The sequence below is a fragment of the Puma concolor genome, chromosome D4, assembly GCF_028749965.1.
Source record: "Puma concolor isolate L17-30 chromosome D4, mPumCon1.1.hap2, whole genome shotgun sequence".
Lineage (NCBI taxonomy): Eukaryota > Metazoa > Chordata > Mammalia > Carnivora > Felidae > Puma > Puma concolor.
Genome location: NC_141679.1, coordinates 42,748,856 through 42,767,763, shown reverse-complemented (window position 1 = coordinate 42,767,763; position 18,908 = coordinate 42,748,856). Strand labels below are relative to the sequence as shown.

At 33.2% G+C, this 18,908-nt stretch overlaps 1 protein-coding gene across 3 annotated transcripts in view; it reads right to left on the bottom strand.

Annotated features, from left to right (window-relative positions):
• CNTLN (centlein) overlaps positions 1–18,908 on the bottom strand; it is a 329,566-nt gene that overhangs the window by 138,879 nt on the left and 171,779 nt on the right. For all 3 annotated transcript variants that reach the window (XM_086685372.1, XM_025934944.2, XM_086685371.1), the window contains exons 9-12: positions 14,601–14,777; positions 12,609–12,734; positions 2,238–2,359; positions 772–891 (exon numbers count right to left, since the gene is read on the bottom strand). In XM_086685372.1, coding sequence (XP_086541498.1) covers positions 772–891; positions 2,238–2,359; positions 12,609–12,734; positions 14,601–14,777 — 545 coding nt within the window. The remainder of the gene's footprint in view (positions 1–771; positions 892–2,237; positions 2,360–12,608; positions 12,735–14,600; positions 14,778–18,908) is intronic.

The window sequence follows — 18,908 nt, the reverse complement described above, 5'->3', positions numbered from 1 at the left end:
AAGTGTCCTGTCTTTGCCAAGCTGAATATAATAGCCTGTGAATTATAAGATCAAGCAAGAAAACTGTATGTTTTCTAAAATATGAGTATCCTTCATCAAGTTTTATACTTAGGGCAGCTAAAAGACCTATGTGGAGGGATCAGCATTAAGCCCAAAGGACAGGCAGTGCACAGCAAGAAAGAAAGCAATTCCCTCGTGTCTTTTGCAGGTCACTACCAAGGACCATGTTAGCAGATCCATACCAGACCCTTAACAGGCAGTTCTGCTGCTACCAGTAATTAGCTTGGACAGCTCTGGCTCCAAGAGTAGCAGCAAGGCTACACCATAATGAGCTCAGCTGGGATTAGCAGGACAGGGCAGGGAACCAAGAGAGCTCAGGCATTCTGCATTGCGTATGTATCTAGGAGATCAAACAAGGATGGCTGGCTAGGTTATCCCCTCTCCACCTCATTCCAAAAATGAAGCACGGCAGTGTCTAAAATACAAGCTAATGAAGAGCGACACCTCCAACAGATGAGAGCCACATTAATTAACACAATCCCTAGATCATATTATACAGTTTCGGCTAGAGCTAGCAAATGTGCAACTTGTTATTGCATTATACATATATATATATTTAAAAAGCTATTCTTTTTTTTCTTTATTTTTATTAACAAAAACCAGATTATTTCATTTTCAAATTTTATAAGGTATTTCTCTCACGACCTTTAAGCCACAAAAAATTTCTCCCAAATGTTTATCTAAGTCCATGTTGTTAAAAAAGAAACTCACTTTTGAATCATTAGCTCCTGGTTTTCCCTTTTGAAATAGGCCAGTTCATTCCACACAGCATCAGAATCTTCTTGGCGAAGTTGTTGCGGATCTGCTCTCTTTATTTTTCTGATAGGAGTCCTATTTTTAAAATGAAGTTGTTTTCTTCCTTAATATGTTCAAAATGCAATGTAAATTTATTTATACATTCCCTAAAATTTAAAAACATATATTGACCAAATTTCTAAATTCAAGCTCACTATTTATGGAATGAATTTCCTCAAACCTAAGTCTGTAGAAATTAAAATCCTGTGTGAAAATTTCCAAAAGACTAACCTGCTACTACAGAAAGCAAACTTTTAAGCAGAAATATGACAGTCTTAGGTCTATTTCTCTCTATTCATTCTAGTAATAATAAAACATATATTGCAGGATGGCCACTTTCTAAAAAAGGATTATAAGCAATCAACTCATCTAGAATTTGTTGCCAACCAATCTGAATGCCGTATATGCACTTTCTCTTAAAACAAGCTATCATCAGTAAATATGTCAGAAAGTAGTTTTCACGCTTCTAGTGACTACTAAAGTTAGGTGAGCAGAGGCTAAATGCAGGACAAATTGCTTTATCACTACTTTACTGACAAGTGATATGAAACATTTTCCATTCTTCAAAAGAAAAAATTAGACGTGACAATTACCTACAAAACATGCCAAATGCCCTTTATGTTTTCATTTTCTGTACATAAAACAAACTCTTCGTTTTTATTTTGTAAAAGTGCTGTACTGGCCAATTTAGAAACAGTATTTCTCTACAGAACAGACCAATGTGTATCATCAACATTGCCCTAAAGGATCCATCTCAAAAGATGAGAGGGTAGTAGATTTTCTGTACTCATTCAGTCCTTTGCCCTCTGTTGATACTGTTAACAGGGGAGCCACTTACGACTAACCAAGATCTGAACACCTGTTCAGAGCAATTGAACTGAGACCGCCAATTCATTCAGATAAGCTGCAGAACAAACTGATGGATAGTAAAGATTTTCAAATTGCATACTAGGTTGAAGTAGTTTTAAGATAGTTAATTTAACTATATATGTGAATTTCATATTTCTCTGGTCTTCCAATTAAAGAGTTATAAACTTTGTATTACCATTATTTTATTTATTTACTTTTTCAATCATTTGGGTATGAACTAATTTTGCATTAAGTTATCTACTTTACTAATCTACTCTATTGATATTTAAGTGTATACAATAATTCATAATCACCTACATTATGAAATCTGCAAATGATAGGAATATCTATAGTTATTGCTAGCATATTTATCTGCTTTCATTTATTGTATTATCTATTCAAAACTTCACAGGAAAGATTTGAATACCACGTAATTTCTTTAAAATCAAACAAAAGCCATTAAAACACCTATACGATGCTACTCGATTCCATTTAATATTTAGGGAAATGCCTTTATGAGCTATGTAACTCACATGCCACTGCCTTCTTCCCACTGTTTTAATTGCTCTTTTACTGCTCTGTAGTTGGTCTGTAACATCTGTAGCCTTTCCTTGCGTTTTTCATGGGCATCTCTTAGCTCATCATTTTCTTGGCTCTGTAGAACACAAAAAAGCAAGTACACAAGTTTTAAAAAGTATGAGTATAATGTTGCAAATAAAAGGTTGCCCATCTAAATATGAAATTTGAAAGTAAACAGTAAATATAAATTAATTTGTAATACTTATTTAAACAGAAAAAAGGGAAGGATTCTTAAAGTCACAAAAGAGGTTTGCTTGGTAAATTCAACAGATGCACTGCATTTTTTTTAAGCTTAGTAATTTCAAAATTTTGCTGTCAAATTAGTTTCATTCCTTTCCCTGTAGTCAATTAGTACACATACAAATATTTGAGTCAATTTTACAGAATTTTAATTTCTTTTTCAACAAAAGGATTAGTCTATATATAACAAAATTTTATTTTCGTAATTATAAATGCATAGAATTAGTGTAAAAACACTAATCGTAGGAAGATCAATGCTTCTGCCCATGGATTTATGATTCGCTTAATACAAAGCATAGGGATTATACAGGAGGAAAAAAATCAGTTTGGACTATGTCTGAAGTAGCATAGTGTAATATTCTGGGCTGCACTGTACAGAATCGAAATGGAAGAACTGGGCTTTGTACTCTTGAAGAAGTCATAGAAACATTACTGGGTTATACCATTAAAGTCAACAACTTCTGAGTGTTCAAAATAGAGTACATGAAATATGTCTTCATTTAGATACACCCACAAAATGAACTTATCAAGGCCAAATTTTCAGTTCCTAGAGGATGTATTTATGTTACATGTGCACTGTTTCTCAAAGTAAAGTAACTCCTTGAATTTAACCATGTGAATTTCAAATTTGTTTTTTAAACTTTTCCATATTTCTTTTTTCAACTTTTTTTTTTTTTTTTTTTTTTTTAATTTATTTTTGGGACAGAGAGAGACAGAGCATGAACGGGGGAGGGGCAGAGAGAGAGGGAGACACAGAATCGGAAACAGGCTCCAGGCTCCGAGCCATCAGCCCAGAGCCTGACGCGGGGCTCAAACTCATGGACCGCGAGATCGTGACCTGGCTGAAGTCGGACGCTTAACCGACTGCGCCACCCAGGCGCCCCGAACTTTTCCATATTTCTATCTGAAGGAACCTGTATAGTTATTTAGTGGAGGCAACAGGTACTCTCTAACATTACGGTGAGGTGAAATGAGTAGGCACATGGCAGTCAGAAAAATCTGAAATCTATTCTTGGAGCTTTCTCATGTTGGCTGAATAGTCTTAAGAATGCTATTTAAATTAATTCAATTTCTTTTTCTGTAAAATACTGAAAAGAGCACAGAGATTTAAATAATGATGACTAAATTAAATGAGCAAATATGCAGGTAAAGCCGCTGGCACTATGCTTGCCCGGTAGAGGCACAAAGCAGAAGTTAGCTTTCTTCCCTTTCATTTTCCCAGGTATTAACTGATGTGCTTATCATGAAGAAGCCAAATTCATGGATTCCTGAACCATCTACCTCTCATCTCAACAGTGAGATAACAGTTACAGAGTTTGCATTATTTTACTGCAATTCTACCTGTCTCAACAGTATGGATATTTTGTCATTCCACTTTGAATGTAGGTCTAGTAGGATAACTTCAATAAATCTCTCAAGTAGTTATTAGGAAGTATCTGAGTCCTGTGTGCACCAAGCGTCTGTATGCCATCTGGAAATGGAAGTGCTTGATGAAAACGCACGAGAATGGCATCACTTGAAAGGGGCAATCAGAATAAACGTTATCCTGAAGAGTTTTAGAAGATAAACAGATTACAGATACTGCAAACTTGCTAAAGAGTAGCATGGTTTAATACCATGGTTAAAAATTCAGGATACTGAATTGAATTTTGTTCATTTCAACTGAAGAACCATATATTAAGAGTCTATTACATGCAGAGTGTTAAGTGCTGATAAGAGTTCAACTCTTCCTGCTCACAGTTAGTAAATTTTATCTTGACATAGTTACTTAAATTCAGTGTGTCCCAGTTTCTCCATCTTTAAAATAAAAGCTATTTATATCTCTCCTATTCTAAGACAAAAGAATGATTTACCCCTTTTAAGAAAAATTTTTTAATGTTTATTTATTAACAGAGTGTGAGTGGTGGAGGGGCAGAGAGAGAGGGAGACACAGAATCCAAAGCAGGCTCCAGGCTCCAAGCTGTCAGCACAAAGACCAATGCTGGGCTCGAACTCACAGACCACAAGATCATGACCTTAGCTGAAGTCTGATGCTTAACTAACTGAGCCACCTAGGCACCCCAGGATGATTTACCCTTGACCTTAAGTTTTCCCTACTGTTGGTAAACAATCCAAATATCACTTTACTTCTGTAAATGATAAGCTTTCTAATCTTAGGTGAAATAATTTAAATTAACCAAATAGAAAAGTAATAATTGATAATGTTACTTCCTCATAAATGAAGATAAGTTCATTGTGTTTATTAGAATTCTTTAAGAACTAATCAGATTTATTAGGATTTTAAACAGGATATACTATAAACTTATTAATAAAATAATTATAAGAAATGTATAGGTATTAAAAAGATTCATGTCAACACACAATTTTCTTTTCTTTTCTTTTTTAAAGTTTACTTCTTTATTTTGAGAGAGGGAGGGAGACAGAGCATACACACAAAAGAGAGAGAGCGAGCACGAACAGGGGAAGGGTAGAGAGAGGGAGAAAGGGACTCTGAAGCAGGTCTTGCACTGTCAACACAGAGACCAACATGGAGCATGAACTCATAAACCAAACTTACAAACCAAACCTTGGCTGCTTAAACTGACTGAGCCTCCCAAGTGCCCCCAAAACACAATTTTCAAATGAACATCGTTAAGGTGACTATTTTGTTAAATTCTAAAATAGCTTTCTCTAATTACTCTTCATTGAATCAAATTCCTTCCCCACAAACTCTTATTTTACAATGAATTTCTTAGAAATGATTACATATAAACCCAGTGTTCTGGAATCATTAAAAGTCTGTGTTAAGAGTCCCTAGAAGCTCTGAGTAAAAAGAATTTAAAAGACTGCCCAACAACAAAAGACGTGAATAGACACTTCTCCAAAGAAGACATCCAGAAGGCCAACCGACACATGAAAAAATGCTCCACATCACTCATCATCAGGGAAATACAAATCAAAACCACAATGAGATACCACCTCACACGTGTCAGAATGGCTAACATTAACCACTCAGGCAACAACTGTTGCAAGGATGTTGGAGAGGATGCGGAGAAAGAGGATCTCTTTTGCATTGTTGGTGGGAATGCAAGCTGGTGCAGCCACTCTGGAAAACAGTATGGAGGTTCCTCGAAAAATTAAAAATAGAACAACCCTATGACCCAGCAATTGCACTACTAGGCATTTATCCACAGGACACAGGTGTGCTGTTTCAAAGGGACACATGCACCCCCATGTTTATAGCAGCACTATGAACAATAGCCAAAGTATGGAAAGAGCCCAAATGTCCATCGGTGGATGAATGGATAAAGAAAATGTGGTGTGTATATATACAACGGAGTATTACTTGGCAGTCAAAAAGAATGAAATCTTGCCATTTGCAACTACGTGGATGGAACTGGGGGATATTATGCTAAGTGAAATTAGTCAGAGAAAGACAAAAATCATATGACTTCACTTATATGAGGACTTTAAGAGACAAAACAGATGAACATAGGGAAGGGAAACAAAAATAATATAAAAACAGGGAGGAGGACAAAACAGGAAAGACTCATAAATATGGAGAACAAACTGAGGGTTATTGGAGGGGTTGTGGGAGGGGGGATGGGCTAAATGGGTAAGGGGCACTAAGGAGTCTATTCCTGAAATCATTGTTGCACTATATGCTAACTAATTTGGATGTAAATTTAAAAAAATAAAAAAAATTAAATTACATAAAGCTACAAAAATAATTAAATAAAAATAAAAATAAAAATGATGTTAAAACATTCAATTATAGTGGTGCCCACTGACCACCTGCATCAAAATTACCTGTGATGGTTATTAAAAGTGTTTTAGCCCCCCCCCCAAAAAAAATTTAAAAAAATAAATAAAAGACTGACCAACAAGTAAAAATTAATCAAATGGGATATCCAGATTTTTTGTGTTGTCTTTCACAAAAAAATCCTCTGTTAAGTCTATGGAACAAATGGAGTTTCTTATTGTTAGTACTATCATTATTTTAGCATTTTACAGTACTGTCTCAGCTTCCACTAATCACTGAATTTATACCCAATATTTTCCCTAGTTCTTATAGAGAAATCAACTATTTTAGGCTATTAAACCGAAGATTAAGACTCAATAAAAATATCCTGAGTCCTAAATGTCACCCACAATATGCCAGACTCTGTCTTAGGCATAATACTTAAACAAAGCACTCACCGTAGCGACCTCTGTAAAACTTTGGTGTAATGTATTTCATATTAGCAAATAGTTTTGATTTTTCTATAGTACTTGAAATAGGGGGCTCCCTCCATTAAGTAGTGATTATGGGAAAGTAGTTTTATACAGGAGCTTTCTCCTTTAATAACGCATGCTTCATAATTTACTACAACTAATGCTGGAGTATTTACATATTCTTTACAAAATTACTAAGATCTAAATTATTACAAATGAAAGTAAACTAGAGATTATTTCACAAATCAATTTGATAGGCATAATTTATAACAATTATTATTTTAAAATGCAGTTTCATCCATAGATTTGTCCTTTGAGAATGCTACTAACAAATTTTAACACATGGGTTAAATAAGTCCTAGAGACTATTGTTCCTTTGGCCTACTTTACAAATAGGCCAGAATTATAGAGATATGTAAATATAGGATAGATAAATAGATACATAGATAGATAATATATATTCAAAGAAAAACATTTTTCCCTATTTTAGTGCAAGAACAGATTTAGCTGAAGTCTTCAGGCAAAAGTTAACTATCTCAAAAGAAATATTTAATGTGTAGAAAGAATAATCAAAATATTTTTTTATAATATTATAACAAATACAAATTAACCATAGTTTGGATTATGATTCTTTAAGTCTCATTTGACTATAATTGCCTAAGTCAAAACCATTCATTTGGGAAATACTGTACCCAAAGATCTTATAATAAAATCAAATGTAAAGACTGAAAGATATATTTAATATCACTAATCGCTACACTTTCCCAAGAGGATACACTCAAAAATATCCCAAGGGCAGTCACTGAATTAGGTCCATTTATTAATTAGATCACTCAATAAAACACTTACTGACCACCTTCACTATATTTTGCAATTAAACTAGCCAAACTTGAGGCTCTAATTTCTATATACAAACAAGTGTGAAGGACTAAAACATTAGAAAATAGAAAGACTGTTAACAATGGACTTTGTTTCATGGTATCTGCAATTTTACTTTTTTTTTTAAATATATTTTTTAACATTTATTTATTTTTGAGACAGAGAGAGACAGAGCATGAACGGCGGAGGGGCAGAGAGAAAGGGAAACACAGAATCTGAAACAGGCTCCAGGCTCTGAGCGGTCAGCACAGAGCCCGACGCGGGGCTCAAACTCACGGACCGCGAGATCATGACCTGAGCCGAAGTCGGCCGCTTAACGACTGAGCCACCCAGGCGCCCCTGCAATTTTACTTTTGAGTTCATAAGAATAAAAATGAGTCTTGATCTAATCTACTAATTTGGTCAAAGGCTCCATGACAGACATGAGGCAAACTAAGAATATGAGTATTGTTAATAAAACAGTGGCTCAATCTTCATAGAATAACAGTAAGGTTTTTAAAAAGTTAAAAGAAAAACCTTTCATAAAATACCAAGGATTCCACGGATGATTAATTTTAGCAAAGTGTGTAAAGTTGAACGTATAAAGAATGCATATTAGAGCATTGAAAAATAAAAAGACATATAAACTATATTCAAAGGACACACTGATGTTATTAAATGGTATAGAAAAGTGCTAATAGAATCAAGTTATCAAATGCATTAAAGTCCATAAAACAGAGATTCATGGCATTAGTGATCCCAAGAATAGTAAAGATTTCATAAAACTCAGATGCATTGCTTTCCAAATTATAGTTTATACATTGTTAGATCACTACACTTAGGAAGTCAGGATTTGGAAATGGTTGGGATGTTTAGAATAACAGTTTTCAACTCTTTTATTACTATTGGTTCTTTTATTTACAACATTGGTCACTCATCTTTAAAATATGTACAACAATTCACAGAAATAAGCTAAACAAGGTAATGTACAAATATTTTTACATAATTCATTACTAGTATTAGAATAATATGCATGACTTACTACTGATACAGTAAGGAGCATCATTTCAATATATCAAAGTGCACATACATTGTTCCATGGTAGAGGTTATCTGGAGAAGCTTATTTGTCCTGCTTTCCCTACAGTCCACCTTGGTGATCAACTTGGGACCTAAATATATCTACTGCAGGGGACCTAGGTGGCTCAGTCAGTTGAGCATCTGATTCTTGATTTTGGCTCAGGTCATGATCTCACAGTTCATGGGATCAAACCCCGTGTCAGCCTCAGTGCTCACAGCTATCTACTGTGCCATGGAGCATGTGTTTGGTTTAGTAGTTCCAACAGGTATCTTCCATGGACAATAGTTTTTTGTGAAATATTAATAGGTATATTATTATACCTATTATTAATATAATCAAGTAGATCTGGGAAATAAATTATACCTTTCTATAGATTCACAATACACATTGATATGTTAACAGCTCACAGGAAAAAAAGAGATTTTAATCCACTGCTTATGATAATTGAGCACAGAACATTTTTCTCTGTCATATTCCCATTAGCTTCTGGCAGAGCAGTATTCAATAGAATACTAATATGGGAAGGCCATGATAAATATCAACAGGTATTAACAGGTAATGGTCTACAAAAGGAGCACCATGACCAGAAAATGCATATTAAAAACCATAAGACACTGTTGGGGGTTGAAATAAATCCCCTTCAGAAAGGTATGTTCTAGTACTAACCCCTTGGTGATAAGCCTTTACAGAGGTAATTAAGTTAAAATGAGATCCTTAGGATAGGATAGGCCCTAATCCAATTGACTGGTGTCTTTATAACAAGGAGAAATTTCGACACACAGAGAGACACACACATTGAGGGGAGATGGTGTGAAGTATGAAGACACAGGGAGAGTGCCATCTATACGTGGAGGAACACCTGAGACTATTAGAAACTAGAAGAGAGAAATGGATTCTCTCCCTCACAGGCTTCAGAAGGAACTAATCCTATGGACATCTTGATTTTGGAACTTTGTGGCCTCCAGGACTTTGAGTCAATAAATTTCTGTTCTTGTAAGCCAGGCAGGTTGTGGTAGTTTGCCATGGCAGCCTCAAGAAACTATTACAGACACATCATTAATTCTTATCTTTTTTTTTTTTTTTCTCTTTTTTTTTCAACGTTTATTTATTTTTGGGACAGAGAGACAGAGCATGAACGGGGGAGGGGCAGAGAGAGAGGGAGGCACAGAATCGGAAACAGGCTCCAGGCTCTGAGCCATCAGCCCAGAGCCTGACGCGGGGCTCGAACTCACAGACCGCGAGATCGTGACCTGGCTGAAGTCGGATGCTTAACCGACTGCGCCACCCAGGCGCCCCAATTCTTATCTTACCTTATATTCACATGCACTTGAGCAACAGTAATAATATTAATCCTAAAGCCTAATTAAGAGAAATACAGGAAGAAGTTTCGTGTCTTCACTAAATATGATAAGTATACTTACTAAAATAAGGCTGTAAATTAAAAAGTATCCTGGACCCAATCACTCTCTTTGGAATTGCTTTTACTTTACAGGTTTTGTTTACCTACTTCTTTGGATAAATGGTCTTGATTATAGTGCTTTTTTCATTCAACTATTTTGCTCTTTCAAAACAAGAAATCCTTTCCTACTAAATGACAAAATACAGTGAAAAACATCTGCTCGCATTTTCCCCTTATCTTGCAAATCTATAGAAGAAAACATACATTTGAAATTCATAATTATCACTAACCAACTTCAAAAAGGAATACAGAAGAAGTATAAATGAAAAAGAAATTGTGTGAAGAAAGAATTGTACTCTGAAAATAAGCTTGAAGCCTCATCCAAAAGTGTAGTTGTTAGGAAAAAGCAGTAAGAAATTAGTACAATGCTTCTGAGACTCCTTTTCAAGCAAGATATTCAAGAGGTAGAAGAGGATAGATCTAAAAATATCTTAATTGCTCTATTCCTTCCTGCCATGTCCAAGACTCAGAGAGTTTGGGGGCAAGTACGTGGAGATCTGTTACTATTGTGTGGGATATGTGAGTTAATTTTATGTGTCAACTTGACTGATCAGATATTAGGTTAATCATTTTTCCTGGGTGTATCTGTGAGGGTGTTTTTGTACAAAAGGAACACGTGAATCAGAAGACTGAGTAAAGCATACTGTCCTTCCCAAAGTGATAGGATTCATCCAAATCACCAAAGGCCTGAGTTGAATAAAAGGCTGCATAAGAAAGAATGCTTTTTTTTTTTTTTTTGCTTTTTAGCTGAGACATTGGTTTTGTCCCTTTGGACTCAGATTCAGATTGGGACTGGAACTTATACCATCAGCTTCCTGGTTTTCAGGCCTTTAGACCCAGACTGAAACCATACCACTGGCTCTCCAGCTTTCCAGTTTGACAACTGTAGATCTTAGACTTCTCAGACTCCATAATTGTATGACCCAATTCCTTATAGTAAATCAATCTATCTATGTCTGTTTCTCTCTTTCTCTCTCTTGAGATAGACAGATAGATGGATATAGATATATAGATATAGATTAGATACAGATCTTTTTCAGAATAATGACACCTCATTAGGAAAATCGAAAGGGTTCTATCCTATTGGTTCTGTTTCTCTGAAGAACCCAGATTAATACAGGATAGAAGCCTTGGTATGTGAATTTCAAGAATTATGCAAAAGGAGGAAGATGATAACATGGCTTCCTAAACATGCCCTTAATATCCTGTGTGTACTCCCATGTTTACACTAATGTACTAGATTCAAACTGCTTACATAGCATCTTCTTAACTAGAGAAAGGGTCTTGAATGATAGTTATCTAAGAGTCTCCTTTTTTTACAAGTGACTTGTTTGGCTAGTTGCACTGCTCAGTAAGTTGTTATTGAGTAAACAAACGCATTAGCAAATAACGCCAGGTGTGGGACACCTAGCTGGTTCAGTTGGAAGAGCATGTGACTCTTGACCTCGGGGTTGTGACTTCAAGCGTCATGATGGGTATAGAGATTACAAAAAATAATAATAATAAATGAACCAAGTAAATAAATCAGTAACTCCAGGTGTATAAATTTCAAGTAGGCTAAATACTAGCAAGTTGATGTCATCTGATCATTTTATTTTTTGTAGAAAAAGAGATGATAATTTTCCTTTCTTTTAGAACTAAAGTTTAACACTGTATAAATATAAATTATTGTTTAGTGGAAAGGCTGAAAAAAGTATTAATTGTAGCTTAGGTTAACTATACCTCAAAACCGTATCTTATTCCACAGCACACATAATATAAGTCAAACTTTTTTCTCCCTAAGAATAACCTAATATTATATGACAAAGAATCTGAGCTTTAAATGTATCGGATTCTAATCATGTGTTAAACAATGGTCTTGTCATAAAATGTCTTAAAACTATTTGAGATTCAATTAAATGGCTACTTCTCAAATAGTATAGGCCTTTGGGTAGTCGTGCATAAAGAATCACAAGTTTAGCCATATTAAATTCAGAAAAAATAAAAGCCCTCAATATAGTCAAATGGAAAAAATAACATATTTGCCATTTTAACTATGTAATTTGTCTTTAAAGGACAATTGTAAGTGACTTGAGCTAGGTGAGTATAGTTTTTAACTCACTTTTCTTTTTATATGCTTATCACATATAGAGAACTATGAAAAATCCTCTACTTGCTATAGTTCTATTTTTTTTTTTGCCTCTGAGGAGCTATAAGAAATTTATTCCCAATATTAAGCCAAAATCTTCCCAAATAATTTTATTTTTTACAATTTTATTTTTTTCCAAACAATTTTAAAGTAGTGGATAAATATTTACTTACAAGCAGCAAATTTTTTTTGTTACTTTATTATCCTAAGAAATCTGAGACTCAAGACCAACCGATGATACATTTTTATACACGTAATTAAATTCAGGAAAGATAAATGATAAGCAGTGATTTGTAAAGGGAATGTTTACTTTGGTATATCTTTATCTTTGCAAGGTTATTACTAAAGAAATGATTTAATGTTCACCTTTAGTTGTAGCGCCTTCTCTAAGTTTTCAATCTTTCTTTCAGCTTTCCTCAGCTTCCTCAGCTCCTCTGAGTCTGTGAAAGAACTCTTTGGGGACAAAGACCTTGAACGTTTCACAGGTGGTTCCTCGAGAATAAAACAAGGACATGGTTGAACTAGTTGGAACACTGGATTATGAAAGACATGCAAAATTAAAGAACAAGTAATTTTGAATACTAATAATGAATTATAAAAAAAATCCTGCATGGAATACCAGAGAAATAACAAGCGGAATTACCACAGTGCTACCGCTAAAGGTTTCTCTGTGACTCGTTAATGAGAATATTCATTTACATTTACATTGTTTCTTTCAGAATAATGATGTCCCATTAGGGAAGACTAAAGGGTTATAGACTCAGAAATGCAAGAAACCTCATTACAAAGGAGGGGATAGAGGCTGGTCTAATTGCTCTATAAGGGTCCAAGGTTACACTTGATAGGACAACCAGAAACAAGAGGGAAAGGATTTTTTTCCCTTTGAAATAGTTTAACACACTGTGAAGTTGAAGGAACAATATGCTTGAGGAATATAAATACAACAGACAGTAGATCTTATACCATAATGACCATATGGTCATTAACTATAATGTGGCTAACTAGAGACAAGAATGTGTGTTTATATTATGTACAGCTTCATATACCAATCTGGAGAAGGAATATGTGAGAGCAACTATTAAGCTGGGCAACATATTGTTCCTACTTACTGCATGTCCTTATGAAAAAGAAAGAAAATTTTGTTCCAAATATCCCTCTCATTTTCTTGACTTTTGTTAAAAGCAACGAAACATCAAAGTGGTTCGTTTTTTAACTTCAGCAATGTAGCAAGCAACCAAATTAGACCTATAATGTATCTCCATTTTAGGAATGTTTTCTTTCATTTAAATAAAGCTCAATACTCTGAAACTACTCCAAAATGGCAAGAAATGTTTAATGCACTTATGTTTAAATAAATAAATAAATAAATAAATAAATAAATACATACATACATACATACATACATACATACATACATACATATATAAAGCTCACTCTTCTGAAAACTACTAATAATATTACAGGGAGTAAATAAGACTATAATAGTAACTTGGATCTTTTTAAATACTTCCTTTATTAAGACAGTTCTATTCATAGAAAAAATGGAAAGAATTAAAAACAATTATCTTGAAAAACACAGTATTCTGTTTATAAAAAAATTTTCTATGCTGAAGTAACAAGTGTGAGAAAAATATGTCTAAATTTTCTTACTTTTCTATGTATCTAGAATTTACATATTTACAATGTTATACAATAACATATTTACAACGTGATATTATAAAATTTTTATATTGGTCAATGTTCATAGACTCTCTTGCAGCCTAACAGGAATACATACTATAGTGTATATATGCTGTAATACAAATACTACAAAAAAGGAAAGTTAGACACTAATAAATGAGAAACATGCTATGGAAAATTTGCTTATTTTCTGTGTTGCTACATGTTTAAATATGAAATTATAAAATTCCATAAATTGATGTTAAATTCCACTTTATAGTTTATATCTACATGGGCAGTATTTTAAATATCATATCTGAATGAAATAGAAACATTAAGATATATTTTTATTTTAACAACTAATGCTACTTTAAAATGATTTTTTACCTAGATTAGCTTAGCTACAAATTAGATACATGAGGCATATACTTAGCAAAACTTTTTAACCTAAGAATGTTAATCTACTGCAAACAGCTATACTACTACTAATATATTTAATTAAATTAGGAATATATTGTTTAGTTTTTAAAAGGGGAAAACTCTCTACTCACAACAATTTTTTATCAAGCATTTGGCATATAACATTTTTCAAGCTTCCAGAAATATAAGCAGAGAAGTAAATGCTGCTGTTTTTTAACTTCATTGCTTGTCTTGCCAGCTTCATCCTGACAAATTCACAAAATGACAAAATGTCCCTACCTTATGTTTTCCTTCAGTACTTGTCCAGATGCCCTTCTCTGAGGAATCCTTGTTGGTAGATTTGTTCTCTGAGAGTTTTTCATTTGCTATTTTTAGTTTTTCCTGTAAATACTCGATTTCAGACTTCTGTGAGACCATTAAAGTTTCTAAGCTCGATAAAGATGGCCGTTGAGATACCTATTAAAAAAAAGCGTTAAGTGCAAATATATATGCATGTTTGTATATTATTTATATATGTGCAAACACTTATCCATAATATTACATTATATAAATAAGTATTCAGAGAAGGAAAATTTCATTTCAATAATGAACTATAAACTAGAATTAGCTAAACTTCTATTATCCTAATAGAATGGCATTTTCCAATAAAATAGCCAAGAGTCTGTATAAATATTTTCCCAAATAATATTGCCATACAGATTTGCCGAAGAAAAAATTTAAAGCATGGTCGCATGAAATATACCACTCATAAGTAAATTAATTATTTCAAAAATACAATTATACACATATGTATTTCTTCACAAAATATTCCAGCCACCATTTGATCATCATGAGTCATATAATACCACTGAATATAAACCTGGTAAAAGGAAACCAACAGCACTATAGGTCTAATTGTCTTTCAGTGTATCATAATTTAATAACATCAACACAAAAGACTCTGATATTTTCAGTCAATACAGTCCATTATATTCTCTCTTAAAATTTATTACTATGTCAGATAATCTGTTAATGGTAAGCATCACATTGTAACTATAAGAAAAAAAATCACAGAAAAATTAAGTATGTAGGATATCTTTTAGAAATGTTAGTTCATAAAAACCAGCATTTTATAAAATTCTACTACCATCTCAACTGAATATATTTGAGACCATTAAAATCCATGCACATACTGTATTTCAAATTAAGCACTCCACTTACAAAAAACAAAAACACTAAATCATAGTGCAAACAAAGTTTTTGTTGATTTCCAGCAAAGAAAGTCAAGATTACAATCACAAGATTCTAATATTGGATATAGAGCAAGCAGCCCTGAAAATAGTTTCATTTAAAATGTGGAAACCTTTTCCATCCTAAATGATATTCCTAAGGGCTATCAGAAGAATACACATGTTTAACTTTTTTGAATCAATGTTGGAAAATTTTACCCTTTTCTGGTTTTAACTTTTTCTTTTTTTAGGGAATAGGGAAAAAAACTGCCCTAATTCAAACTTCTAATTATTTATGAGAGAGGTCATCTTTGATTTATTTACATTGTTACACTTTTGTCTATTTAAATCACTTGATTTGTTTTCCAACCGTCATTTTATTATATTGCTAAATATTTTTCTCAGCGTTGTTTATATTGTAGTTACCACATTTACAATATATTACTTACTCCAGTACCGTTCTTTAAATATCAAATTAAAATACTTCAAGCACTTTTATTTCAAACTCTAAATGATTTTTCCCTATTCTTTCCTCCCACCTGTAATCACCGTATGACTATTATTTATTTTATTTTCTCTTCCTATCGTGTAAGCAAATTTACAATGTTTATAACTATTCCGTCTGATTGGACTGGCAATCTGAACAGTTTTCAAAAGCTACCTGCTCTTATCCAGGTTCCTTTAAATACAATTATAAAGAATATATTAATATCTTATCATTTACCGAAGGTATTTTTAAAGAAGTTGTTCAAGGTGAAACAAAAATTTAGAATAAAATGGAAATAACATAACTTTAGTTTTATTGGTGTATCCAGTAAGAAATCCCATGTTCTTTAAATGAGTTTAAATAGTTTATTTATTTAATAATGAATTATATGTAGTAGATATGAATATAAAAATACAAATATCCAGTCAAGAAGCTGCAATGATAAATTCAAATATTCATGAAGACATTAAAAATGCTCCAACAGTGGATACTATATCATCATCATAAATGATTTCATATTTAAGGAGCAGTCCTTCAGAATTCTTCAACAAACAATAACAGAACTTCAAAAACCGTAATAGTGATTAACTCAAATTCACATAGAAGCTGGGAAGATAATGTAAGTAAATAAGTAAAATGGGTTGTTTTCGGTTTGTTTTAAAATTATAGCTTTAGAATTCATTCAACAGAGATGCTTTATAGACGTATTAAACATGTATATAACATTCTTTACATCCACAAAACAACTTCTACATTCTCCCGGGTTTTTTTTTTTTAATCTTATCCTCTCCCCCTCTTTCCTTTTATCACTTTTGCTAGAGATATATGCACAATAAGTATTTTCATATTTCTCTTAATATGACCACTTTTAAAAGTATAAGTAAAATGAAATGTCAAATGACACTGCCTCACCTCAGGTCATAACAAGGGTATATGGCAACAGCAACTCAGCTCCAACCGTTTCCCTAGAGGAATGAATGTGGCCCACTACTGCCAGAGCCGCTGATTTTTCAAAAGAAGGAATCAGGACTTCTAACGGAAATCTCCTAATTTTAAGATGTTGGCCAGACTCAGTTTATGACTTCTGTATTTTGAGAACATGGTTGTGGGAGTTATAAACCCCTACAAATTTTCTAGAGAAATTTTGAAATATGCATCAAAGCCATCAAAGCACATAAAAGCATATCAAGCTTTTGGCTTAGCATTCTACTCATGCTGAGGGTTGATACAGAAAGATATCCATGACAAAATGTTAAATGAGAAAAGCAAGTTACCAACGAATATATTATATAGAAACAGATTTCATCAAATGTGCATAGGAAAAAAATAAACCTTAAAATGTTTTACTTAGTGTTATTTCTTAGTGGAAAAATTATATGTGCATTATTTTTTCCACATTTATTTGAATTAATAAATTTTAATAAATTTTAAATTTTATTAAAAGTAATAAATTTTACAATGAACACATCACTAAAAGTTTTTCAAAGTGTAAATTTTTTCTTCAAATAAAAGGAATAAAAGTTGACTATAAAATTTTCAGGTTAGATAAGAGAAATATAAATGGGAAGTCTTTCTATAATTTCATCCCTTACAGTTCACTAGTGATAACTTTGCGCTATACTACTCAGATGTTAAAAAGAAAAGGAGAACCATTGTAATTCTGCCCTTTAATCTGCTTTTTAAAATAGGCTTAATTTTTTAGAGCAGTTTTACACTTACAGAAAATCTAAGCAGACGCTACAGAGAGTCCTGTACCTCCCACTCTCACCCATCCAGGTTCCCTATTATTAACATCTAAAATTAATATTTTGTAATTTGTTACAAGTAATAAACAATATTCACTTTATTTTTAACTGAAGTCCATAATGTATTCAAATCTCCATACTTTGTACATAACATCCCTTTTCTGTTCCAGGATCCCATCCACAATATCACATTACATTCACCTGTCATGCCAGCAACTCTTGGCTCTGACAGTTTTTCAGACTTTCCTTACTTTTGATAACACTGATAGTTTTCATGAGTAAATGATATGCAGTGCACTGTAGGATACCCCTCCACTGGAATCTGTCTAAATTTTTCTCATGATTAGACTGGGGTTATGAGTTCAGGGAAGGAAGATCACAGAAGTAAAGTACCATTTTCATTATATCATATCAAAGGTACATAGTATCAACATGGTTTGACTATTGATGTTGACCTTGATCACCTAGATTAAGTAGCATTTGTCAGACTACTCCACTGTAAAGTTACCCTTTTGCCCCCCATCCATACTATACTAAGCTTGCTTTTAAAACTTAATAATTATATACATATATTTAGTATATGAGAAATGTATGTATCTTTACTTGTCATTATCATTTCAACCATTGCATAGAAGGCTTACTGAAATCAAGACTATCAGTCCCCCTGTCTGAGGAAGTTCATTCTGTCTATTGCCCTTAAAAGCCTAGAATGCTTGAAAAGTTTAATTTTCTTACTAAAAGTTATTAGTATGTGTATCAACAGTTTTTTCTCTAATATCGAAAATCCTTGTTCACCTCTATAGTTCACAATCTTAAAAGATAATGAAGGGTATGGTGCTAGACCATAGTTAATCCTGATGAGAAGTGATCAATGGAGTATGTGTCCAAATGCCTCCAACTGGAACTCTCTCTTTAAACTGACCATTATTAATATATAACTTCTCTTTCACATTGATCCACAAAGGTAATTTTGATCAAAAAGTCCTGTAGAAGATGTAGCGTAGAAGGGGACATGGGACACCTTTAAGCTTTGTGTCAATAACTGTTAAGAATTATAAAAATTAAATATCTAATTGTGTTGAAGCAACATCGCATGGCATTATAGAACAGGGGCTGAGTGAATAATGCCTAATAAATAGAAAATTGT